This window comes from Caretta caretta, chromosome 18 (assembly GCF_965140235.1).
Source record: "Caretta caretta isolate rCarCar2 chromosome 18, rCarCar1.hap1, whole genome shotgun sequence".
In the NCBI taxonomy this organism is placed as follows: domain Eukaryota; kingdom Metazoa; phylum Chordata; order Testudines; family Cheloniidae; genus Caretta; species Caretta caretta.
Window position 1 is genome coordinate 15,399,123 of NC_134223.1, and position 27,757 is coordinate 15,426,879.

The 27,757-nt window shown below is 40.1% G+C and overlaps 1 protein-coding gene across 3 annotated transcripts; it reads right to left on the reverse strand.

The window, feature by feature from the left end:
- On the reverse strand, positions 1–27,757 carry C18H1orf159 (chromosome 18 C1orf159 homolog). Of its 3 annotated transcripts, none has more exons than XM_048825324.2 (10): positions 27,670–27,757; positions 25,788–25,914; positions 18,555–18,645; positions 16,120–16,195; positions 13,919–14,023; positions 12,924–12,989; positions 10,266–10,400; positions 5,613–5,638; positions 5,091–5,121; positions 1–2,551 (listed from the first exon to the last, which is right to left on the reverse strand). In XM_048825324.2, exons 3-10 carry the CDS (start codon positions 18,624–18,626, stop codon positions 2,454–2,456), a joined length of 609 nt encoding a protein of 202 aa, XP_048681281.1. In that variant the 5' UTR covers positions 18,627–18,645; positions 25,788–25,914; positions 27,670–27,757; the 3' UTR covers positions 1–2,453. The 3 variants fall into 3 exon arrangements, with proteins under 3 accessions (XP_048681281.1, XP_074977208.1, XP_074977209.1); XM_075121107.1 differs by having other exon boundaries at positions 1–4,251; XM_075121108.1 differs by lacking the exons at positions 25,788–25,914; positions 27,670–27,757 and adding an exon at positions 18,803–18,957 and having other exon boundaries at positions 1–4,251.

Sequence of the window (27,757 nt, forward strand, 5' to 3'; positions counted from 1 at the left end):
ATAGTTAAAAAAGCTGAAAGGTGTTTATTTTGGCACAATTTAAAAATACCCCAGTACATTAAATATCAGTCCTTTGTCCTTGAATTAACCATTTACAGCTCAAGACTCAGTCATCAAGTGTTCAATAAAGCCAACTGTATGGGGGAGAAAACAACAACTCCACACTATGCATTTAACATGACAGTGCAAAACAACAACAACAACAAAAACTAACGAGGTTCTGTCCACGGATCCAGTTGGGTCAGACAACATTAAAGTGATCTGAGCAAACTACAAAGCCCATGGGAATAACATTTGCTGTGTTCAAAAAGTTTGACAGAAAGTTACGTTAGCACTGCGAAACCTGAACTCTGTCTTGGGCGTGAGGGGAGAAGGACAAAGCATCTAATACTTGGCACTAAACTGTTACAGTGATGCACTTGAGGCTCAGACAGGGTTCATCAGACAGATACATACATGTAGCAGTGACATGGGCCAGTGACAGTCCCCTCAGAGCAATGGAGAGAATGACTCATCAATGATTTATGTATGGAAAGAATTGATGAGCAACTATGCCATGCAAGGATGCAGTTTCATCGGCAGATTCATAAGCAGAAACTTCCTCCCATTAAAGATGTAATATCTTTGCATTGTATCATTGCATAGTTACTTCTTTTTCCTATAAGGTTAAGTTGTTTCTGACACTTCATCAGTTCATAGCCCCTATGCCTTCCTATCACCTCAAAATGTCATTTGTATCAGAGGTAAATCCTATTGACATGTAGAGAACAGACATAAACAGTAACTCTGACAAAACACCCACCTCCTGGTTTGCGGATAGACAAACTATACACATACAGTACTTACATACAGAAGCTTCCCCTCTCAAACGGCCTGACTGACTGCGGCTGTTAAGTTTTAGCAGACAGAAAAAATAGCAATTAAAACTAGGTTGGATTTAACCATAGCAGGGGAGTCAAAGTTTTACATATAGTAGTTCAATGTGTATGGTTAGCAGGCCCTGCTCCTTCAGTTTCCTCTTTAGCCCCACTGTCTTTGACCTCACTAGAGGAAAGCTGCAAAATGAGAGGTTCCATTCTCAGGTAAGAAATTCAAACAGTTTACACTACATTAAAATGTGCATAAAATAGATATCCAATAAAAAAAGACTAGTAGCTCCTCCCTGCCCCCACCCCAAACCTTAACTCTATAAGCTTTGAACAAGCCTCTGGCCATAGGCAGAGTGGGTATTTGAATCATGAGGTTTACACTCTCCACATTGGTGTCACATTGGCCAAAGACAGCTACTTTAGCATTTTTAGAGATAAGGATCAATTGTTGTGTTCTTGAAATCATGATGGCTACCATTGGCTAGTGACAAAAATCCACCATGAGTCATTTCCTCTAAAGAACCCATTGTGGTAGTGAGGTTTAAACAAAGGCAGGTGATGTGTGGGGGAAGTCAAAGGCTAAGGTGCTGATCTGTAGGCCTCATGCACACAAATGGAGGATTAGATTGGGGAAACCCTGACTTGTGTTGTGTTAGGGAAACCCTTACTTGAGAATTCCCATGACAACTCCAGTTGAAATCAGTGTGTAAGTGCTCAGGGTGGCTCAACCTAGCTTACAGAGTGTGCCTTCCTTTACACTGCAACAGCCACCCTCAGGAAATGCTGGAATGAGGGAAGGCTGGGTGTCTCAGTGGGGCAGAAATAGCAGCTTATCAACTACAAAGCCACAGCAAATGGATCCTCATGTAGGGCCTGATCTAAAAGCCCATGAAATTCACTGGAGAAACTCCCATCAACTTCATGGGCTTTGGTTCAGACCCATACTGACCACAGTCTTCAGCAGCACTTAGGATGACAATATCTGGATACAGGTGGGTCTAAACTTACAGTTATAAACCATGGTCCTCTATGACTGAGAAGCTGAAGAAGATGCTTCTGAAGGCATCAATTTTTGCATTGAGATACTTCATGTAAAATACATTTGTATTTTCCTGCAGCATTAAAGCCATGGCACTTAGAGTTAACATTTACAAACGTGTCCTTTAAACAAGCCCACCTCCAAAACTCTGTGTTGGCCTGCTGCACTGAGGGCTTCTGCTCTACAACCAGACAGCTGATCACAATGCAGGAAAATGGATCTTGCCAAAGCTGAAAGTGTTCCAAAAAAGGCAGACTCTTTGCAGATTTTAACATAGCTTCTGTTAGGAGACAAATGAAGCCACAGAGCTAGAAAAGTGCTTTTCAAGCCCATCAAAGCAGTTCACAGAACTGGATATTTCCTATAGTCATCACGTTTGCATTAGTTCAATTCCTCTGTCCACGTTTGGCACAAACCCATTTGACACAGTGGCTCGGTTTGCTTTTAGGTCAGCTGCTCCTGACATTTTCCTGGCATTCCAGTGGCTACGGAAAGTTTCTCCAACACTGTGCATATTTATTAAGTCCTCAGGAAAGTTTTGAAGGCTAAACATTGCTGACCCTGGTTTCTGCAGAAGGGATCATAGCAGTGGATGCAGACATCACTAACGACCGCTCTCGTCTGACATAGCGTGGCTTTCGAACTGAAAGGGTGGGCACAGACACACAGTTAGCAACTGCTATCTAGTCATGTCTTCATAATTAATTCATACCTAAACACATCAGCCAATGATCCAAAAGTAGCTATTGTTATTCTGGAATATAGAGAAGAAAATTCGACCGATGACTAAAGATTAAGAAAGCCCACTAATGCACCTCTTCTGAAGAAAGCACTTAAGTTACTTATTGAACTGGGTGCTCATTGGATACCAGTGTTTCCATTATTATTTCTATCTTCAGCCTTACAAAGATAAGCCACATATTATTCATGTTTTATGGCTATAGGAACCAAGGCAGAGAGGCTAAGACACTTGCACCCACTCAGGCTCTCAGGATCAGAGCCAAGATTAGAATTCAGGAGTTCCTGGTTCTATTAGATTATATCTCCCTGAAGCCCAGAACAAATTCAGACAAGGGCTTTGTCTACACTGGCACTTCGTCAGCAAAACTTTTATTGTTCAGGGGTGTTAAAAAGCACACGTACACCCCCAAATGACAAAAGTTTTACTGACGAAAAGCGTCAGTGTGAACAGTGCTTTGTCGGCAGGAACGCTCTCCTGCCAACAACGCTGCTGCCACCCGTGAGGCAGGAGAGAGCTGGAGAGTTTTTTGTCGGCAGCAGCTACACTGCATGCCTTTTAGTGGCATGGTTGTAGTGGCACAGCCGTGTCGCTAAAAGCCTCGTAGTGTAGCCATAGCCTTAGAGTCAGCATGCTGCCTGCAGGAAGGCCTAAAATTAAGATTGTGGTAACCAAGATTTAAATCTTAATTCTTGCAGCTTAGATTTTAAAATAATCCACATACACCCACACAATGAAAGTAAATAGTTTGGCTTGTTTAAAATCCCCCTCCCCCAACAACATTTTATCCAGTTCCTGGAAGGCTTGATTGGTCTTCCTTTAAAGTCGATATGAGTTTCACCATTATCTTCAGAGTACACAGATCAGACATATAGAGTAGAATTGCAGAGTTCCAAACAGACCGGTCAACCACACACCACATTTGGAACCAGAAGTGCACAATCAGGCAGCAGCAGAGAAAAAACAAACAAACAAAACAAACAAACAAGAGCAAATACAGTACAGTACTGTTAAATTACTAAAAAATATAACGTCAATTTTTTTTTTAAACTTCCCTTTAAGGAAACTGTTTCTGTGCTTGTTTCATTTAAATGAAGATGGTTAAAAGCAGCATTTTTTTTCTGCATAGTAAAGTTTCGAAGCTGTATTAAGCCAACGTTCAGTTGTAAACTTTTGAAAGAACCACCATAACGTTTTGTTCAGAGTTACGAACAACCTCCATTCCTGAGGTGTTCGTAACTCTGAGGTTCTACTATACAGTGTACACTAGTTTTCAGTAGTGTCCTGATTAAATAATTAGATTTACCCTATTAGGCAGTACAAGTTTCTTTGATACCTACATGTGAAATAAGCAAATACAGTTTTGTAGTATTTGTAATGTTACGTATCACTGAATTCGTTTTTGACTTTGCATTGTTTTCAGAAATACTTGAAACTTGAAAGAGTGCTTACTTTTTTCTTTGACAAAGAGTGATTGATTTCACCTTCTCCCATGTTTTGAATGGAGAAGTAGCCAATATTCTGTTTCAGACAATATTCTGAAGATATTCTGTTTGTTTCATTAAGCTTTCTTGTTTGCACATCAGCATCACAGATAGCTACAGCTTTGAGAATAATATTTGTTAGTGTATTGCTGCTTTTTTTGGTGGCCTCTGTGTCTGCTTTTTTCCTGCAATTCTCAGTAGAGGTTTGTTAAGAATAAATAAAGACATCCCTAGAATGGATTATTTAATCATACACTCAGCACTGCTTGAAAGAATGTGCGTTTAAAAAGAACGAACAAAAGAGGACTGGTTAGATGAGCACCAATCCAGAGAACGGGTTACTGCCTGAATTTTTCATGCTTAATACAGCCTTTCCAAACCCTGCCCCCACCAATTTGCATGTTCCAAACACCATGTAAGTGTAATTTGTTAGAAGAGGTGTGACATGCTTCAATCCAGTGAGCCTGAAAATGAGCCACCCAGGAATCCTCAAGATGTTCCAGCCCTGAAAACATGTCCCATCCTGAATAATTCAGTTTTTGAACACCTCTGAAAACCTGAACCCTCATCCATCTATTTCTAAGCTGTCTATCTCCTAGCTGCCAGAGATACCATTAAGGAAGCAGCACTTCTACTAGATAATGAAGTTGTCCATGTTAATTACTCAAATGACACTAGATTAACAAAAAAGTTAATATTACAGACACTGTCATACTTCTGTCCCCTGAACAGACTTTGTGGTTTGAATTCTGGAGTTTATATATGTTTACTTATGGGTATTCCTGGCATTCCCACAATGAGATTCAGATTTTTGGGGATATTCCTAGGTAGTTTTGTATTTCTTAACTACAAGCTAACAAGGGGAAAGAAAAAAAAAAAAGCTACCAGAGCAAGTTGTTGGAGGTGAAAATATTCACAATAAAGTTTAAAGATCCCTCAAACATGGAACAGATCCTTACCTGAAGAAGTAGGTGGAGGTATCATTGATGCCTGCAGAACAGAATAAGGGCCAAGTAAAATATAAAAGATCTTTGCATTTTCTAATATTACAGAAATTAGAAGTGGACACTAAGGTTACAATTATTTTTAATAAGCAAAATGTCCGCACTTGTGCTAAAAGAATAAAATGTAAAAAATATATTTTCTCATTATTAACGCTGTGTTTACTTTTGCATTTTTCTCAGGACAACAAACTTGTGAGACTCGCTTTATTTTATTAGTTAATTCTGCTTCCAATTTCTCATATACCAGTACAATGCTGCAAAGTTTGGGCGATAAAAACTGAAGGGGAATATCTGGTTTTAAATGGTTCTGATTGAAATTTTAAAAGTACTTCAGGGACAGTTCTTTTTAGTTTAGGTTTTGTAACAGTTTCATTTCTACAAAATGGTAGATTTGGGCCAAAAATTTGACCGGACAGTATCCCTATAAATAATTAACACTATTTGTTTATATCCCTTAGAAGGAATGATTTTACTTACTGTTTCACTGGGCTGCAGAACTGATGCTAAGGGGGAAGGAGAGAGGCCGTTATTGTTCTAGAAGGTTGGAACTGTTTCCTTCAATTGCTTATGTATAGAAGAAATTCTTCACAATGAACAATCTGATAGGCCCAATATCCCAACCAACACTCGAGGGAGAATTCTCCCTCCATTGCTTAGAAGGAGACATCAGTACAAGAGTATTTTGAAATCAGAGCACGTTGCCCAGAAGATGCTTTTGTGCATTAAGGACATAGGATTCTCAAGCTCTCCAGGAAACAGTTATTTCTACAGGGTTAAATCAGTTCTTATTTTGCTCCCTGAGGAGGCATCACTTTGCCTTGAAGGAGCTGCCATGGAAGGAAAGCAGTAGAAGCTAGCTGTCAGTGTGTGAAGGCAGCAAATGATGTGGAGAGAGAAGGATATAGGAGTCAGAAGCAGCAGAAGAAACTGGGAGATACTAACCTTTACTGACAACAAAGCAAATAGCCAGGCAAAATGAAATTCAGCCTGGCAGAAGTCCTAAGAGATTCCCTCCAGTGGGCTCTTAACTCTTCTCCCTCAGATAAAAACCTCAGTTTCAACATTGTGACATGTTAGGACAAAAGAGAACTAGCAGCACAAAAAGTGGAAATTCTAGTCTAAATGTTGTTAAACAGCACAAGTTTGGTGACCTGCCAGATTAGATGTCACAGTATGATAGCTCTTGACCCACTTATAAACACCCAAAGGGAGACCTGTGGTACCTAAACCTATTGAAAGAAACTTGTAAGAACAGGTTTCAATTCGTCAGTTTTCATGATACTAACAGTTTCTTTAGCACAAAATAGCTTAGCGTCTAGGTGTCTATTATTGGCACCAAATTCAATGGAACTGTGCTATGCAATTAAGTTTACGTGTGTCACTTTGATCTCATGTTCCTCCTTGCTTGTGTATTGCTCTTATTTACTGATTTGTGTTGAGACTGTCTTGTTTTGAATTGGCTCTGTTAGAAGCTAAATGGAGGTGAGGGGGTATCCAGCTGATCAGTGGATGGATCTGACTAAGAGTAGCTCATTGTTAAACTGGTAGAATCTCTTAAATGGCAGCTATTACATGTGGGGTTGGCAGAGAAGGGGTCGGGACAAGTAGAGAAATATAGATACATTTCTATATTATTTCAAAATTTACTGTGCAGAAGTTAGATACACCATATTTACACACTTGCTCTCTGACCAGGAAAGGTTAGGGTGCAATAATGTACGCAGAATTGTTTTACAAAGATTCTGCAACTGAAGAGAGAGTGTGAAAAATCTAGCTGACTCCATAAAAATTACATATTGGACAAAATTTATACCTGGTATAATTCTATTGGCTTTCATGAGTTACCACAGGGATGAATTCAACTCATTAGATTATAGTTACACAGCTGCATTTCAGATTTACATTTCTTTCCAATATCGTTCTACAAAAGCAGAAACTAAGGTGGGTGGGGGAGAGTTCACAATAAAATGAAAGAATTCTGGTCATAAAACAGGTCATTCCTCTGTTTCTGGAGATCCCAAATAACCCCATGTGAAACACAGAGGCAAGTGTAGTGGTTAGAGCAGAGGAATAACCAGGAATCTTTTGACAGGTTTCAGAGCAGCAGCCGTGTTAGTCTGTATTCGCAAAAAGAAAAGGAGTACTTGTGGCACCTTAGAGACTAACCAATTTATTTGAGCATAAGCTTTCATGAGCTACAGCTCACTTCATCGGATGCATTCAGTGGACAATACAGAGGGGAGATTTATATACACAGAGAACATGAAACAATGGGTGTTACTATACACACTGCAACCAGAGTGATAAGGTAAGGTGAGCTATTACCAGCAGGAGAGCGGGGCGGGCGGGGGGTGGGGAATGAATGCATCTGATGAAGTGAGCTGTAGCTCACGAAAGCTTATGCTCAAATACATTTGTTAGTCTCTAAGGTGCCACAAGTCCTCCTCGTTCTTTTTCAGGAATCTTTAGTTCTCTTCCTAATTCTGCTGCTGCCACCTCTTCTTGGGTAAATCCCTTGTCCGTCTGTGGATCAGTTTCCCTATCTGTAAAACTCATATAGGACAACAGTGTTGTGGGGCTTAATAAAACTTTCCAAAGTGTTTGGAGCGCCTTGGATGAAAAATATTATTGTCAAATGCTACAAAAATGCTTCCTGTCCACATAGCATGAGTGTGTACCCCAGATATAGATCATGAGTTTGTACCCCAGATATAGACCATTTAGTACCATCTAGTGTGAAGGGCTGGATTGCTGGACCCTTTGACACCACAAAATAATTTAACTGGTGTTTGTCACTGACGCTGCACAAGAATCATTCATGCAAAAACGAAACTGAAAATAGATAAATTCTGTATTGCCACAAAAACCATACAGGGTATGCAGAGGAAGTGTTTACTCAGGGCATATGAACATAAGAATGACCATACTGGGTGTGATGCACTCTGTATGATTTTATAAAAGTACGCTGATGAGTGTGAATATAATGTAACTAAAATATGCTTCATGCAAAAGGTCTCTTTTAAGGTATCATGACAAAGCTTATAATCTACTGAGTGTGGTTATCCTGTTTGTATAAATGCATCACTCTTGTATCTGAAACTAGAAATATGAAAAATAACTTTGAGGGCCTACTGTAGTTATGCAAAGTGTGGGCCATTAATGGTGGTTTGGAATCTTGATGGCTCCCATCAACCAGAACAATTGACTGCTCTGTTCGCAGGCAGGCCTTCCTGTGAGTCAGGCTGGGAGCAATGAAGGCCTGGGGTCTCACAGGAAATGTGACCATATCACCTGGTACTGAAATACTTAATTCTGGTGCTTTTCCATTTAGAGGGTGGGGCGGGGGGCACCCAGAGAGACAAAGGATTCCTGCCTTGTACCAAAGCCATATAACAAAGGAGACGGCCATCATGAGGAATCCCCTAGCTACCACCTGAGCTGGAACAAGGGCTGTACCAGGGGAAAGGATTGTGCCCAGACTAGGAAGGTGTCCAGTCTGTGAGAGGTTTCAGAGTAGCAGCCGTGTTAGTCTGTATCTGCAAAAAGAAAAGGAGTACTTGTGGCACCTTAGAGACTAACAAATTTATTGGTTAGTCTCTAAGGTGCCACAAGTACTCCTTTTCTTTTTGCAGTCTGTGAAAGAAATTTATTGAAACATCTCTAATGGTGAGATTTTATCTGTATTCAGTTTTTATTACTGTACTAGACGTAGACTTGCGTGTTTTATTTTATTTTGCTTGGTAATTCACTTTGTTCTGTCTGTTACTACTTGGAGCCACTTAAATCCTACTTTCTGTATTTAATAAAATCACTTTTTACTTATTAATTAAACCAGAGTATGTATTAATATTTAATACTTTTAAAACTGCTCTATGGTCTTTTTAATTTTAAGTGCCAGCAATCTGGTTCCATTCTGGTTTATGTGGAGCCCATCCTTCCTGTACAGGCTCCCACTTTCCCAAAAGTTTCCCCAGTTCCTAATAAATCTTAACCCCCTCCTCCCTACACCATTGTCTCATCCACGCATTGAGATCCTTCAGTTCTGCCTGACTAACTCGCCCTGCAAGTGGGACTGGAAGCATTTCAGAGAGTGCTACAATAGAGGTCCTGGACTTCAATCTCTTACCTAGCAGCCAAAATTTGGCCTCCAGGACCTCTCTCCTATCCTTCCCTATGTCATTGGTACCTACATGTACCATGACCACCGGCTCCTCCCCCGCACTACACATAAATCTATCTAGAACCCATACCCTTCATCATTTTTGTTGCCCTTCTCTGTACTTCTTCCATTTCTAATAGATCTTTTTTGAGAAGGGTCAACCAGAACTGCATGCAGTGTTCAGTGTATGGGCATAACATGGATTTATAGAGTGATATTATGATATTTATGGTCTTATCTATCCCTTTCCTAACGGTTCCTATCATTGTTAGCTTTTTTGATGGCCACTGCACATTGAGCGGATGTTTCCAGAGAACTAACCACAATGACTCCAAGCTCTCTTTCTTAAGAGCTAATTTAGACCCCATTATTTTGTATGTATAGTTGGGATTAGGTTTTCCAATGTGCATTACTTTGCATTTACCACCATTGAATTTCATCTGCCATTTTTGTAGCCCAGTCACCCAGTTTTGTGAGATCCCTTTGTAACTGACAGGTTTCAGAGGAACAGCCGTGTTAGTCTGTATTCGCAAAAAGAAAAGGAGTACTTGTGGCACCTTAGAGACTAACCAATTTATTTGAGCATGAGCTTTCGTGAGCTACAGCTGAGAGCTGTAGCTCACGAAAGCTCATGCTCAAATAAATTGGTTAGTCTCTAAGGTGCCACAAGTACTCCTTTTCCCTTTGTAACTGTTCGCAATCTGCTTTGGACTTAACTATCTTGAGTAATTTTGTATCATCTGCAAATGTTCCCACTTCACTGTTTACCGCTTTTTCCAGTTCATTTACACATATGTAGGACTGCACTGGTCCCAGTACAGAAGTGCACAGAACAGATTACAATATGTATATTAAAAATAATGTGGAACATGGAACTCTAAAACATATGGAAAAGGTTTTGGCCTTCTCTCAAATTCCCAGCTAAACTGTAAATAAATGATGAAACAGAGAATGACTAAGAAACACTTTACCTTTGTTTCTTCTGTAGAACATATTTGGAAGTTTATTGGCACGTTTGAGGTAGAAGAATGAAGCCACAGACAGTATCAGGAATAAACTGATGAAGAATGTCCCTAAAATGAGAGAGGCGGCCACTTCTGGGCCCCCTGTGAAACCAGAAGAAATAGCCTATTATTTACTAGAAACCCTTATGATACAAGGGGCAAAGGGATTTATTCTCCCATCAGTGCTATAGAGAATACAGAATAAACTTCCTTACATTTAGATGAGAGAAGAACATTCCTTTTGTGTATCAAAATATCAGACAGAAAACCTCATCAAAATTGTCAGGAAAAATCCTCCAACACTAATTTTGCTGTGTTTTAGTCTCTACCTACACTATTTTAATTCTATGTTTTCCTCAAGATAGCCATAGATTTTTGTGCCAAGTGTTTCCTTCTTTATCCTTTTCAAACCTGGTGTTGCCAGGCACTGAACAAAAGTGGATTAGTAACCAAAATAATAAGAACGCTTAAAGTAAAGTTAAATTGCCCAATACAGGATGGAGTCAGGCCATTGGTCATTAAATCCGGTATTCTGCCTTCAAAATGGCCTATTTGTAATGCCTCAAAGGGAAGTTAGACACTAGCAAAAAAATTTCTCCAAAATATTTGCTCAATTTGCTTAACATATTTTGTTTAAGGTCATGATCACATGAGGTGGCATAGATTTATTTTATGAAGCAGAGGAATGCTGAAATTCTTCTGTTCAGGACAGAGAACGAGCAGATACACCACATCTCTGGTATTTACAGTAAATGGAATACAAAGACTTTACCTCAGTTTAAATTCTGGCTTCATTCTGTTTTTAATTTGTTTCATTCAGGATCAGGGACAAAAGATGTTTAATGAGATTTTGAACACTTGGCATAGTGAAATTTTTAGTATAACACTACATAGGTTGTCTTAAGTTCCCAAAGCTATTCCCTAGATCTTGCAATTCCTTTTTTTTTTTAAAGCTATATATTAGTCCTCAGTTTCCCTGGGCAGGATAGCTCTTCTTCTTTACCATGTGGGTACAAGTTTCACGGGGCCGGTTGCAAAGGCGATTTACCTCTGTTACATCACACGTAGTACAAAAGGAAATAAGCAGCATTTGTTTTATACTCATCATAAACTAGAACTTGATTGAGAAACCAGGAATCATGAGGCTCCTATCAATAGCTGTTTCAGCTTACTCACATCCAAGAGCCCCCACTCCCCTTCTGTGCAGGTCATAAGATAACACAACTGGGCCTCTCTGGCGGGTTCTGCCAGAGAAGTACAGGGATACAATAGCAAGTGGTGCTGCAGGTCAAGATTTACGTGCACTGGCAGAGCTGTCTCAGAGGCGCTTTTATAGCATCCAACTGTACATGAATCTTGTTTATGACTATACCATTTACCCTCTCACTTCAAGAGCATTCACATTATATGCCATCATGTGCCAGCAATGCCCCTCTGCCATGTACATTGGCCAAACTGGACAGTCTCTACGCAAAAGAATAAATGGACACAAATCTGACATCAGGAATCATAACATTCAAAAACTGGTAGGAGAACACTTCAACTTCTCTGGCCACTCCGTAACAGACTTAAAGGTGGCAATTTTGCAACAGAAAAGCTTCAAAAACAGACTCCAACGAGAAACTGCTGAGCTTGAATTAATATGCAAACTAGATGCCATTAACTTGGGTTTGAATAAAGACTGGGACTGGCTGGGTTATTACACATATTGAATCTATTTCCCCATGTTAAGTATCCTCACACCTTCTTGTCAACTGTCTAAATGGGCCATCTTGATTATCACTACGAAAGTTTTTTTCCCTGCTGATAATAGCTCATCTTAATTAATTAGCTTCTTACTCCACCTTTTCATGTTCTCTGTATCTGTGTGTGTGTATATATATATATATATATATATATATATATATATCTTCTTACTAGATGTTCCATTCTATGCATCTGATGAAGTGGGCTGTAGCCCATGAAAGCTTATGCTCAAATAAATTTGTTAGACTCTAAGGTGCCACAAGTACTCCTGTTCTTTTCACATTAAGTAGTTATACTAGATACTGTTCACCGAGTCACCTTGTCTGGGATCCTACCTCCAGTAGTGGTCCATACTTCAGCAATCTAATTATTTTCAATTCATATTTGCTTGCAGTACAAGTGAAACAATACATGTAAGGAGTCAAGTTGAAGTGACTGGTGCAGTTTACAACCAGCTCCAGAAACAAAAAGTTTCAAGCCCTAGAAGAGCCAGTCAAACTCATCAGGCATCAGATCTAATTAGAATTGACAACTGGCATACCAAAAAGATCCCACAACACTTGTTGCAGCATCAGGTTTAAAAATCAGCTGGCAAGTAACTGGCATAACTGTTTCTCTCTGAGCAAACTGCTTCATGACCAAACACCATCCTGTAAAAGAAGTGGTTATCTCAAAATCTGGCTTTTTTAAAAAAAAGAATAAAACCTCCTACAGTCTGGAATAATTAAACACTCTAAAATGGCTGCTATGCTTAAAAATATGGGAGAAAACATCTTACTGAGATTGTATCCAACGCTATGCTGTCAAGCACGTACAGGTGACAACAGGAAAAGCTTTAGAGTGGCTACCCCCCAATACAAGACAATTCCATTTACTTACCTATATTCTGTAGAAAGGGGGTTACGGTACTTATATTCATTTGCAAATTCATTCCTCTGGTACCAGCTACATGGGGAAAAATGCATTTTTATGAAGCATTAAATTCAGAGCAGATTTAGTAAAGGTTTTGAGTGACATAAGCCATCATATCATATTGATGCCTGGTTTCTCTCATGCGATAACAGCCCCTCTACCACTTCCCAGGAGAGATAAAGAAGAGGAGTGTGATCACCCTCTTCTGGCAAAAGTGTTTATTACTGCATTGCCCTTACAGGAAGCATCTCAAGCTCTTCTGCTAATTTTGCTAAACAATTTATTAATTAAATGGAATGGACTGCTCATGGAGAACAAAAATGAGAAATGGGGCCTCTTACATATGGGATAGTGCAGTCCAGCTTCCTGAATAAAAGGGCTATTTGAGGTCTGAAGGAGTCCTTAGTATGTGCCTACGGCAAATGCCTGTTTCTGAAAATAGTGAATAAATCATTCAAGAAATTCAATGTTAATTATTTGTCTAATGCAAATTTGTTTTTGTTTTTTTTAAACATTTTGGTATTTGTTTAAATTGTGCATGTTACAGATACTGAGAGTTCTTAAAAGCCACAGAAAGATATAGTTTGGACATTGCATTTGGTTGTAAAGATCAGATATTCTACTGTGTAAACAAACGGTGTCTAAAGGAGATTTAGGAGACAAAGGATTAAAGATTACGGGATGCTGTGCCTCACACTGCTCTACAGCAGTCTCTTCTGGTTGATTTCAGGAAAGTTCTGATGGGTTTCGAAGGGTTTGTCACCCAAAGCTATTCAGGTACAGCAGGGCCTCTGAGAATGATGGAGATTTCAGAGAAGAAAAATTAGGAATGGAAATCATCAGAATCTCTTACGGGACAGTCTTGGTTGAGCTGAATGTGTACAAAGAGACCCCAGTGCAAAAATAAAATAAATAAATAAATAAATAAAAAATTCAGGACCAGAGGATGGCAGATGACTTACTATTTCTACAATCGGTCAGATTGTAAGTTGACACAACAGGAGTGGTTTCATTCTTGCATTTAATGCAACTGCTACTCCCATCCTCATTCCACTCTCTGTAACAACCTGCACAAGAACAAAATGTACACTGAGCTGGAAATGGCATGAGAAATGTCAGGAACATCCTTCTAGTCTCCAGAATCAAGCATCTGAGAACACAGGCTTCCTGCATGGAATGTCTCTTGCTTACTATCATACTACACAAAAAAAAAAAAAAAGAGCTTTAATTTCTAATGTGCCTGCTGCAACAAGGAAACAAGGTGTTATCCCACATATAAAGGACATTAAGGAGAAATCAGTTATAAGCAAGCACATGCTAGGAGGTTATTTTCATGTAGCTCCATTCACCATTTAGTTTTTTAAATTATGAAAAATAGGAAAATTGTACCAATTCCCCCATGCCATCCCTTAAAAACTACCAGAAAAGAAGGAACCTCCCTGCTTATATTTTTCCTGCACCCTCCGGGTCCCCTTGCTGCTAAAGCAAGATTTAAGACTATGTCTGTGTATGATATCACAAGTTAAGGTAGAGAGAGAGGCATAAAGATGCTAAGAACCAGTAAAGGAGCTCCTGAATCAGGATATATTGGACTCAACCCTGTCAGTCACTTGATGGCTAGTAACGAACAATACGAAGGTGGCCCATAATACAGTATTTTTCTATTGCCCTAACTTCTTTGGTATTGTACAGTTTGCATCAATTTAGAAGGACTCAATCCTGTTTAAACTATTCCATGACAGGTAAGTGGGGTCTTTTATATCAGCCATCCTACCACAGGGTTGAAAACTGATTAAAACTTGTGTCTTGAGTGATGTCTTCTGTCTCTCATTTTATGTTTAAATGCACAAGTTTCTATCTTTGATACGATAGGAAAAAAAGTTAAGGCACGTCTTCAACACCAATTTTATTTAATAGAATAAAGCAGTAGTGGCTTCATTCTGTGTGTCTTATGACTTAGGAGCCTGATTATTAGAAGGATATTCCTGCTAGATCATGCTACAGTCTAGATACTAAAGCGAAAACTCACTATGTAGGCTAAAATCCAGTCCTCCACAGCCTTTGGCCAAACTGGGATCAATTATTCCATAAAGCACACTATTAGTAGAGCACTGATTGGAAAACAGCTCTGCTGGTAGGTTTTCCTCCGAGGGAAGCTGCGCATTTGATGCCCTTAGTAATAAATTACACCTGACAGTTATTTTAAACACAAAACATACCCACTGTAAGGGCAAAGCCTTTCTATAGTAAATAAGAAGAAAGCAACGAAGTACTTTATCTGACACCAAATATTCAGATAGTTTAACATTTTATAGCATGATGCAAAAAGATATGAATCTATAAGACTTATGGACAACAGTTTGTGCCACATCTCAGATCATTTAAGAACAGAAATGAATGTAATAATCATGTAATGTTTAAGTAACTGAGCAGCAAAACATTTAGCTTAGAAAAATAACGAACCTTAAGATACCTTTTAATATCTAATGTGAAGAAAAGACAGAACCCACGGTTTTAGTCATAAGAAAGAAAAAATGTGATTTTCAATTCTTTAGTTCTTCAGAGAATCAGTAATATTGAAGCCTATATGTTCTCTTACTGATCTTGAATCTAGAAGAGTTTGGTTATTTTTTTAAAGCTTTCCACTTCACCTTAAACAAAGGTGGGTTTTTACAAACGTTAGATCATCTTTTCTCCTGGCATTGTTGGAGAATGATAAAAGGAGGTAGGAAATCAACTAATATTTCTCTGAAAGTCTGCTTTAAGTGGCACAAAAGGGAACCCACATCATTTCCTGGCAATAAGAGATAGTACATTTGCATCATATTAGCCAAGGCTTAAGTCTTTCTTCCTTCCCCCTTAGCTGTATATTACTGTATTTTTGCATCACATGTGTTTGTAAATCTTAATTTATAGTACACCTAGCATCATACCACTTTATGCTATGTGAAAACTGAAAAACAAGTTCAGCAATGCCAGGCTACTATCCTCCCCATGTGAGCATACAGTTTCCATGAGAGTTACACGTGTTCATACAGAGAACATTCCTCAAGATGCATGTGTACAGTAAGTTTTCTTTCCGTCCCTAATTAATTAGCTTCTGTGATTTGCCACTGGCTACCAAAAAATGCTCTGGGAAATTTCTCTTGGACAAAGACACTACCTGGACTGCACTGGTTAGTGACTGGACAGGTGCTGTTAGCATCCAATACATCCATACAGCATTCTGGCTGTGAAACCTAAAAAGAAAACATTACAGCACATTTCCCACAGCTCTTGGCTTTATTAAAAACACAGCTCAATCTTACCCAATACATACTAATGAAAAAGGAACAAATTACAGTATCAATGAACACTTCATTGTCAATTTTTAATAATCAGCAGTAGAGGATACAGAACAGGTTGGATTACATCAATGAGATCATTTTGACCAGTCAGCAACTGCCCAAATTAGGGCTTTGCGAACAAATGTAAAAGAAGGTACATGTCCGTGTTGATTTTGGATGGGACCTCATAGAACCACTTTCTAAAAGCACTTGCCAACTTTTCTAGAACAATGTACAGTTCATCTCCTTGGACTGAATCTCACTCTCCTGAGGTAAAACCCTGGAGAAGGCAATTTCAGCATGGTTGCCGTAACAGATTTTCCCTAATCATTGTCTTTGCCCCTTACAGAACAGGCCATAGGACCACTCAAAAAGCTGCAGATTCCAGGGGGGCAGGAGGCCAGGATCATCCATGGTGAGGGTCTGTGCTTCAGAGCAGCTCTGACTCCTGGTGGCCCCAGGGACTCCCCTGGGACACAGCTGCCCCAGAAACCCTCTGCGAAAGAGAATCCCCACCAGAAAGGGGGCTCCATAGTAAATGTGCGGGACGATGCATGTCTACCTTATTTCACTTAGTCCTCATTGCTTTCGCTTGTACAGATCTTAGACTAGCAGAGAGAGCACTCTGTGGGATCTAGGGGGACTGCTGCAGAGGCAGCTAAGCTAGGTCTCCTCTGTGCACAGATCGGAGGGTCCTCATTCCTCCCCCATACTCCAAAGTGAGGATAAGGCTGATTTTTTATTAAACTTCACATTTGCATTGGAGTTTCCTAATTTCATAGAGCACCTTTAGAAAAGGGAGCTTTGCGTTAATATTGTAGGTGAAAAACATAATGCATGTCAGAATCATGGCAAAAACTAATCTCATGTGAAACAGCGCACTGACTAAAACTGCTCTCTTTTTGATGTTTATATGCAGTGACAGGAGAACTCCGTTATAAAAAAATAAACTCTCTCAATGTTAGGATGTCAGTACTATAAAGTGAAAGCACTCTTTAGCGCACTTCATATTCATGTAAACAAGCCAAATACCAGATGCCAAATTTTAAAAATAAAAATGTGTGGTTTTGCAAGACAGATAGTAGTATCATAACTCCTCCCTTATAGAAAAGCCATTCTTTCTCTGGATATTCATGTTGCAATGCAGGAGAGTGTCATTTAAGCTACACAATTTCTTCCTCATAGGGCTAAAAAAAAATGTTCTGAAACAATATGGGCTAGTGGACTGAGCACAGAGCTGGGAGCCAGGAACTTTGCAGTTGTATTAAATCTGATTTTTTTCTCAAAAATACCAAGCTGTTCAAGTCTCAAAACTCTCAGATGCACTGAGCTTGGTGAAAAGTAGCACAAGATCAGGCTAGTATCCAAGCATATGACTAAAGGGTCAAAGTCAGTCTAAGCCAACCCAGCATAGTATTTGTTATTACATGTAGTCATCAATTAATCAAGCAAGTGATGAGGTTCAAGGATATCAGGAAGAGTGTATGATTTATCCCTGACCTGGTTGAGATAATCACACTTGTAATGACTGCGGCAGACTTCAAGTTAGTGGAGTGTGGGAGGGGAAGTCAGGGAACAGGAAAGAACCAGAAAGGCTCACAGTCAATGAGAAAATAGGCAGCTTGGTACATACAAAGGCTTGTAGGTCAAACTGTCCTGGAGACAGGTTATAAATTTCTGCTGATTCACTGTGCAATAATAGGCAGCAGCAGTTTCCTGTAAGCTCGGGCAGCTTTTTAAAGCTGATTTTAGGTTTCCATATTTTGGGCTACTTTTGTAGTGCCAAGCAGCTAGAAAGATTAAAAGCTTTTCAAATCATGATTATCTATGTTTTTCAGAGTGTGATCAGCTGCATGTCTTCTAGCCAGTGGGTTTGTGTCAGGGTGGGGGGGCAAAGCTTTGACAGGCAGTCTTCAGAGCAAGTTCCCCTCACTAGCTCCCAAATTGTCTAGACAGAGTATCCAATCAATACTGCAATACTGAGGGCTAGATCTTCATTCCTGTTGGGAACGATTTGCTCCGTCTACCTATCATATTGATCATTGGCAGCAAACGCTGCTTGGAGAAAGGAAAAGCTGATATTAATGTTTACAGGCAAGTTCTGGGTGTGCTGCTTTTCCTGTGATCAGAAAATCTTCTATAAACAGCATTTTAAGGGGGAAAACCCCCACTTCCTTCCTAAGAGAATTTAGCATATAAACAGGCAATTTTAACTCCATTTCATTCATAGCAGAATGAAACTTCATGCAGAGCTATGACATATAATACATACCAAACTTTCAGTGGATTTGCTTGTAACTTCAGCTATGAGTCTAGTTAGGAGAAGGACATATGACATTGCCATGCCCAGGAATGAGAAATGTCTAAATAAAAAGAGAGAGAATGGAACACTATATTAAGGACAAAGAAGGTAGAATCTCTCTCTCTCTGTCTGCATCCAAAACAAACTTCTGCTGAAATGTTAATTTTAACTGAACACAAAGGCTTTTACATTCAGCATCTCACAGGAGAAAGACTTACCTTGTTTAAAGGTACAAATTTGAGACACTCAGAATTTTCACTCCAGCTGCAGAGGGGCAGGTTTCTGGTTATGGCAGACTGTGTGGTTGCTAGGAAACAAGGAGCCTTATCAGTCTGTTCCAAACAGTGCTATGCAGAGACTATTCCACACCCATGATCTAAAAATCAATGGGATTGTAATACGAACAGTTACTGCCTGGCACCATCACTGATAAACCTGCCACAACAAAAACCGACTCCTCTGGCTGCAGCACTGAACTGCAAAAGGATTGGTATCAGGATACAGAGTAACAGCTCTTCAGAAAGTTAATGTCATAGTTATTCTCCCCAGAACAGAGACCTGAAGTCTTAATAAAGTTTGCAAGTTAAGATGCAACATTACTGAATTCAAACAGAAGTTTAGCTAGTCAGGATTTCTGGCTGCAATAATTTAAAATTAGATTATTTTGAAACTATCTCCATATAAAGCAGAATGTAGTTTTTCAAACTATTGTTACATATATGTGTCTTCTCTTCCCCACTTTTTTCAGCCAGGCCCAAAAAGACCGCAATGGAAGTCAATCCCCTTCTCCCAGTCCTAATAAAGTTTAGCTAACCAAAAACGTAACCTCAACTCCTTGATCTGACTGTGCTGTTCAAACACTTGCTGTGTTATCACCATGTTATCGAAACACACTACAAGTAATAAAGTGTGTGGTAGCCAGACCCATTTTCCTCTGAAATACTATGGAACAAAAATCAAAAAAACTTTCAAACCTTACTTACCTGCAGGGAAAGTATTTCAGAGGAAACATGAAAGACCTCCTGATTGAAGTTTAATAAGAAGAAAAAGTTAGAAATGGGGGACTGCAGGCTGAGAGCTCCAGATGAGCCTTCAGTATCATTTAATAAACCGAAAGTAGTTATTGAAGTGCTGTGGCATAAAAAGGATCCTGTGGGTGAATTTTAAAATAATTTATGATATTACCAAACTACTGAGAGTCACGGTAATGCAACGTTGACCAATTATATATAAAAAAAAAGCTAAAGGAACCCACATAGACCATGTTAGACAAATTTGACTTCTGTATTAAGAGAAAACATCCTTAAATCTTAACTTTCGTAAGTCTTTCTGTTAAAACCAAAAGATAAAGTAGTCAGACATACTTCTTGTCCCTAACTCCAAAAATTGGACCAATAGGTTTGGTGGTCTTGGCTGGAAAAGGGTCCACCCCTCACCGTGACCACTACTATAATTAGCCCCCTTCACAGCTCTTTCAAGCCTAGAGACTGAGGACTTGAATGGACTATGGAGATCACGCTTCTCTCTTCCTCCTAGAAGAGGTCCCTCCAGCCAGGGATGATTTAAGCACACAAGCAGAGCAAATGTGGAAAAGACTACACTGCACGATACCTTGTACTGTGGACATCAAAGAATGTCAAGTCTCCAGTGAAAAAAAAAAGGAGTACTTGTGGCACCTTAGAGACTAACAAATTTATTTGAGCATAAGCTTTCGTGAGCTACAGCTCACTTCATCGGATGCATTCAGTGGAAAATACAGTGGGGAGATTTATATACATAGAGAACATGAAACAATGGGTGTTACCATACACACTGTAACCAGAGTGATCACTTAAGGTGAGTTATTACCAGGAGAGTGGGGCGGGGGGAACCTTTTGTAGTGATAATCAAGGGGGGTCATTTCCAGCAGTTGACAAGAACGTCTGAGGAACCGTGGGGATTGGGGGGGGGGGAGGGGGGTGATAAACGTGGGGAAATAGTTTTACTTTGTGTAATGACCCATCCACTCCCAGTCTCTATTCAAGCCGAAGTTAATTGTATCCAGTTTGCAAATTAATTCCAATTCACCAGTCTCTCATTGGAGTCTGCTTTTGAAGTTTTTTTGTTGAAGTATTGCAACTTTTAGGTCTGTAATCGAGTGACCAGAGAGATTGAAGTGCTCTCCAACTGGTTTTTGAATGTTCTAATTCTTGACGTCTGATTTGTGTCCATTTATTCTTTTATGAAGAGACTGTCCAGTTTGACCAACGTACATGGCAGAGGGGCATTGCTGGCACATGATGGCATATATCACATTGGTAGATGTGCAGGTGAACGAGCCTCTGATATTGTGGGCTGATGTGATTAGGCCCTATGATGGTGTTCCCTGAATAGATATGTGGACACAGTTGGCAACAGGCTTTGTTGCAAGGATAGGTTCCTGGGTTAGTGGTTCTGTTGTGTGGTGTGTGGTTGCTGGTGAGTATTTGCTTCAGGTTGGGGGGCTTTCTGTAAGCAAGGACTGGCCTGTCTCCCAAGATCTGTGAGAGTGATGGGTCATCCTTCAGGATAGGTTGTAGATCCTTGATGATGCATTGGAAAGGTTTTAGTTGGGGGCTGAAGGTGATGGCTAGTGGCGTCAATTCAACAACCTCACCAATTCCATTAGTTCAAATTTAAATTTACACACATGAATAAAGACAGGTTTCAGACTAACAGCCGTGTTAGTCTGTATTCGCAAAAAGAAAAGGAGTACTTGCAAAGTACACATGAATAAAGTGACACCACTGCCAAATGAGAAGCAGTCAGTTCAAGTTCATTATGTACTTGGCACTATCTGACACTGATAATTGAAGACTCCAGGAAAAGATTGAGCTCTTGATTAGATTTGCTATTCCTGATGCAGATTACAGTATTTGGAGACAAAGTGTATATATCCCCCATGAACAAAATGGTTCTCCAAAATGAGACATTTATAATAGAGAATTAATGAACCTCGGGAATGATAATCACACATATCTTGCTCCTATGTTATAAAGAGCATACTGAATGCACTGCATTTGGAAGGAAGATCTTTGGGTCACCTCAAACTATACAATGGGCTATTGAAGGGAGATACTTCAGAAGAAAAAGTGCATCTGAAAGGACTGGAAAAGATTCAGATTTGGAGATTATAAAATTGGACATCTTTAGGGCAGGATGGAAACAAATTTGTAATTCAAAAATAGGTCCCTAAACCACTTGTGAAAACAAGGTATATTATTCAACAGCATATTTGAAACCTCAATCGCTAGTTTTAATCAAAACCTCAATTATCAACATTCTTCTGAGATTACTTAAGGAGACAGCTTGTCTAGAGATTAGAGCATAGAAACAGGTGCCAACAAATCCTGAATGATAATATTGCCTCTGCCACTTATTTCTTGTACAGCTTTGGGCAAGACACTCAATTCCTTTCCTCCCCCCCCCCCCCCCCCAATTTACACATTTGTAAATAGAGATCACACTTACCTACCCTCATAAGAGTGTTCTGAATATTAATCTTTGTTTGGGATTATCAAAATGTAAAATGGTTATATAAATGCTAAGAATAATTCTACTTTGAGTATGTAGATGCAGCTTTGTTTCAAGTATAAAGCCTTTTAATAAGACTCCATAGAATTTAGTTTAATGTCCTCTTACTGTGACAAGAGTCTAGAAATTCAATCGTACCGGTGAAAAAACAAAATAAAAGTACACTAATACTATAGATGAAATGCATCCAGTGGTCACGTCTGAGTGACAAAATTCCCCTCTAGTAAGAAAATGCAATAATATAGATTACACTGGTTTTAATCACAAGACAAGGGTGAACATTTCAAAATGACCTACCTTGTGGAAAATATTCCAGTTTAAAATAGCCTATGTTTTCCATGTTTTTATAGTAAACAAAAAGTTTTAAAACCTTTGCTCGTAACTCACAGTGCAATTGACAAACAAGATCCAAAAATGTCATAACATAAAAAAAAATTGTTTGGTCTATTGCCCAGATCATTACCAAAATCAAATCCAGATTCCTTGTGGCCTTTAAGGAAGCATGTTGACTAGAATTTTCTGGTGGTAGTAGACCCGTTTCTCATTTTTAAACATTTGACTGAAAAATATATTCATCACATGGAGTACTTATAGAGCTACACACAAGGGACACAAGCACTTTAGGCCAGATTTTCAGCTGCTATAAACAGGCACAGGGAGACAACACTACTCTTGATACTTTTCAAGGCAGTTCAACACTGCAATCAATTCCATATCTTTAAAAAGCTTTTGTTGACGGCGTGTATAGCTTTAATATTTTTTGAGTTTCATTAATACATCCAACTCTCAGAGACAGAATTTGTCTTTATCTTCTATACCTCATGCTCCTCAAAAAGGTAAATATTGCCTCTTTGATTATATATGACTTCCATTGAGAAAATGTCCTCAGCTGTTATAGCCAGATGCTGATCAATTTTTCATCATTTTGGACTCTACACACAAATGTCTGTCAATACCTGCTTCATTAGTGTACTAAAGTTAAATATCGAAGAGAGAGGAGAAAACTATTTAAATAAGTATTTTCCTGTCATCTAAATATATTTATCTTTCAGGAAAGAAAAATGTAATATCTTCCGCACAAGAAAACATCAGTAACTAGATGCTTTCAGAATGACTGGTACTTATTCTTGTTGGACACAAGTTTATGGTATAGGCTCCACACACCTCTTATATTTCCATCCCTGAAATACATTAGAGTACTAATCAGCAATGAGACAATTACATTTATGGACAGCTACTTGTTCACAGCTGCTAACGATTGTACTGAACTAGAACATCTCCCCTGCAGCTGTTCCAGCAGAAATAGGACATCGGATAAAAATGCCTTTGAATCTTTCCAGTGAATTGATCTTTCTCCCTCTCAAACTATAAAGGCATCTTTTATATTTTATTTGAACCAATATTTGCTCATAGAAATATCTATTAGCAAATAAATGCAGAAGAGTGGAAACTTGTATATATATATTAAGAATACTTGATCGGATTAGGCATAGGACATTCAGTGAAGCGATGCTGGTAACATCATATATTTTGTTTAAATGAAAAATAACGCTCATGAAAGGAGTCAGACAGAATTAGAAACTCAAATTTGTTATTAATAAATCAGGTGAAACATATGAAAGTTCTTAAGCTTTGCTGCAAGTGTTTAGGTACCTTGTGCAAAGACAGCTTCTAGTAGTTCATTCTCCATGATAATCAAAGTGCAAGACAGCCAAATAGGGCACTGACTTTGATGGTAGTTTGTGCCGCGGACATCCATCCACAAGAAAATAAATCAAGACCATGTAATTAATTTTACATGGGCCTTTAGCTATCAAATACTAATAGGCTTATTACGAACACCATGGCCAGCACTTTAACTAGAGGGAAAAGTTACTGCATCCCCTATGCCAGTGGTTCCCAAACTTGGGACACCGCTTGCTCAGGGAAAGTCCCTGGCGGGCCAGGCCGGTTTGTTTAACCTGCTGCGTCCGCAGGTTCGGCCAAATCGCAGCTCCCACTGGCCATGGTTCGCCGCTGCAGGCCAGTGGGGGCCAGTGCAGTACCGGCTGCCGCTTCCTGCAGCCCCCATTGGCCTGGAGCAGCGAACCTTGGCCACTGGGAGCCACGATCGGCCGAACCTGCGGACACGGCAGGTAACACAAACCGGCCCGGCCCACCAGGGGCTTTCCCCGAACGAGTGGTGTCCCAAGTTTGGGAAACACTGCCCTATGCAATCAGAAATGTAATACTGTTAACTTTAGAATGACATTATAACAGGAGGAGACAGCTTATTCAGAATATAATGCATAATGAAACAAATTACAAGCAAATTAAGAAAACAGTTCTCTGGTGAGTACTACATTTGGCAGGGCTTTCACTTTCGGTTTAAAAAAAAAAAAGGACTCACAAACTGGAGCCCAGACTAAAAGTATTTATACCGTAAGTGCCAACATCCTTTATTTTGAAAACACAGATATTACAATTAAACAGCAGTAAGGTTAAGATTCTGTCACAGGTATTTTTAGGAAAAGTCAGGGACAGGTCGCAGGCAATAAGCAAAAATTCATGGAAGCCTGTGACCGGTCCCTGACTTTTCCTAAAAATACCCGGGGGGGGGGGAGGGGAGAAGAGGGGAGGCAAACAGAGTGCTGCCGGCCTTTGTAGCTGCTCCAGCCCTCCCACTGCTCCCATGGCAGGGGCTGACCACTGCTGCTCCAGCCCCCAGGGGGCTGACCCAACACCGGCTGCTGCTCGGGCGGGTCCAGTGCTGACCTCTGGTCAGTTGTTTGGCAGCCCCAGGGCTGACCACCGGCCAACTGTTGCAGGGGCTGGTCAGCTGTTTCAGTGGCCCTGGGGTTGACTGGGCAGCCACTGCTCTGGTAGCCCCAGCGCTGACCACCGGCTAGCTCTTCCAGCGGCCGCTGCTCTGGCTCTGTCCCAGAAGAAGTCCCGGAGGTCCCAGAAAGCCATGGAATCCATGACCTCAATGACAGAATCATATCCTTAAACGTTAGATACTTCCTATCATAAAATGCTAAAAATGAAAACTAAAACCTTAAGTTATTGTCAGCTCTGATCTCACGTGCTCGAATAGGCATAAGCTACATTCTTTACATTTTTACTCAGCAGTATTTATTTGGTTCTTGTAGCCTGACAACCAGAAAATTATCCCTTTCCTGGATGCAGGGGTGCTTCTATAACTTAATGTTTATTAAAAATAACAAAACTTAATTTAAGGATAGTCATCAGTTATACTAGCTCAGGTGCATTTTTAGCAGAATCATAGAATCATAGGACTGGAAGGGACCTCAAGAGGTCATCTAGTCCAGTCCCCTGCACTCACGGCAGGACTAAGTATTATGAAAGAATTGTATCCACAAGTTTGTTTGCTTTTTTCCCCAGATACAGGCCAAACAAAACAAAAAAAAGAAAGAAAAAGGAAGTGAGTGGGTGGTAAAAATTTGGTGCATACATTTCAGGTGGATTCAGTCTGTGGTTATCAGATAAGATTTTGAAATTTTATCATCTCCATTCTGCTGCCAAATGCATTTTTAGTTCTGAAGTGACCTTTAGTTGCTCATAACTGTCAGGATATCATACAGGCAAAATAAATTAGATCCCAGTTTCATAAACCACATACTTGGCAAAGGCCAAAAAATTCTCACTTACCAAATTTTTCAGAGTTTCATACTGAAGTACTGCATCTTCCACAAACACTTTTTATTCAGGAAGGAGGAATTTAACATGGTGTACTGCTAGGTTCTCATTCATACCTCAAATACATGTAGCAAGACACCTACACAGTAGAAGGACAGACAATTATTTGGGCCATGCTTATCACAATCCCTTACAAAGGAAAGCTTAAAAAAAAAAAAAAAAAAAGACGACTTGTTTTTCCAGATCCTCTTACCTGTTTTTCCTGCTCTCCTAACACATACCCATGATAAGGACAGTGCTAGTTTAGTTGGGACCGACAGAATTGACCTAAGTACATTTGGGGCCTCCTGCAAGCATTGAAACAGACCCTCATGCCATCTACAAGAGTGCAAAGTTACACTCACTTTAAGCCTTGTTTCTACTGCAAGGGAGTTACATGATTCGAACATGCATAAAGCAGCCACTGGGTGACTCAAAACTGCCATCATTGTTCAGTCAGCCAGAAGTTTGCAATAACTGCTTCTACAATGACAATTGTTACAGATACCTTCAATGTTTGATGAGAGAAATTAATGTTGGCAGGGTTTTGTTGCCAAAGTATAGTTACATACTCCAGTTACAGGTGCTTTACAAATGCCTTTAGATACTTATTAAGCCCGATCTTGTGCAATTAAAGAGATTAAACTGGCAAACACACTTTAAAAAGTACTTCCTGAAAACAAAACCTAAAATCCAGGACTGCCAAACTATGATCAGAAAAAAACCCCACTTTTTCAAATTAAGAATACATTACAAAAATTCTGTCATTGGAGAGAGATTCTGTACTGTCAAATCAGTCTAAAAATGTGGCATTTCCTTGTCTTGGTAGAGGTCTGGATTTTATATAATTTATTTGTAAGGATTGGGAAGAAAAGAGAGATTTCTATTTCCTTGGCTTCCCCTGACATACCAAAATGCTGCAACCGCTCCCCAAGTTAAAATGTACAGTAGCTTCTTTGCCAGGGAATGTATTCTCCACACCCCCTATTTTTCTGTGGTTCACATTGCTTGCTAAATATATTACAACAAACTATTTTCTGTCTGCAGCTTTGAAACCTTTGCGCAACTTCCCCTTCCCATTGCAGGAATTTCACTAATTACTAGTGTTAAGACAGGCATTTGTTTTTAATCAAGTTTTTGGGTTTTTTTTAGAAGATCCTAAGATGTATCATTTTTGCGGTGCCTGTTTTAATGCCAAATTTTAAGTCACATTCAAACTTAGTTTACTTTTTAAGCCTTCCTCATTCTGAAGCCCAGTAAATGAAACCCAAAAACGTGAGCCTACCACCCTCAGAAAGGTGGGTGTATTGAGGGGGTTACTGGACAAGGCACTGGAGCCATTTGAATCCCAAATATCTGTCCCCCCTAAAAAAGGTGAGTATATGGGGGGGGTGGGGGGTTACAAGAAGAGACACTGGGGCATTTCTCCTCCTCACGCCTCATCCCACCGAAGTAAAAAAGGGACATTAGTCATTCCCCATCCTTTTGTTGCCCCCCCAAGTATGGAAGATGGCGGGGGGGGGGCCCGGCCTTCTCGCCGACTTGTCCCCCACAAAATATGGGGGCTTTGGCCTCTCCCCCAACTGCAGAGGGAGGCAGAGCCTTTGGCTCCTACCCCAGAGAATGTGGGGGGCCCGAGCCCTCATCGCCCCCGCTTTCTACACCCCAGGATGCGGGGGACCCCGAGCCCTCCCTTTCGCCCCCCACGCTGGGGCACCCGGCAGGGCCTGAGCCCCCAGAGCGCGGGACAGATGGGGGAACAACGGAGTATCGTCTGGGCGTCGGGGGGGGGGGCGGTTTCAAACCCTGCAGGCCCAGGAGGGGTTCAAGCCCCTCTCCACAGCCACCGCCTCACCTGAGTGAGGAACCTCCAGAGCCTCCGCCAGCAGGTTCCCTTTCGTACCCCCCGCCCTCAAGCGGCGTCCAGCCCGCTCCCTCCTGCG

Coding starts and splice junctions, on each gene's coding strand:
- C18H1orf159 (XM_075121107.1), bottom strand. CDS start 18,626: ATGGCAATGTCATATGTCCTTCTCCTAACTAGACTCATAGCTGAAGTT. Junction 5,639..10,265: donor GTTCTACAGAAGAAACAAAG/GTAAAGTGTTTC, acceptor CTTCCCCCTTAG/CATCAGTTCTGCAGCCCAGT. Junction 4,252..5,090: donor ACCTCCACCTACTTCTTCAG/GTAAGGATCTGT, acceptor TTATTCTCAAAG/CTGTAGCTATCTGTGATGCT.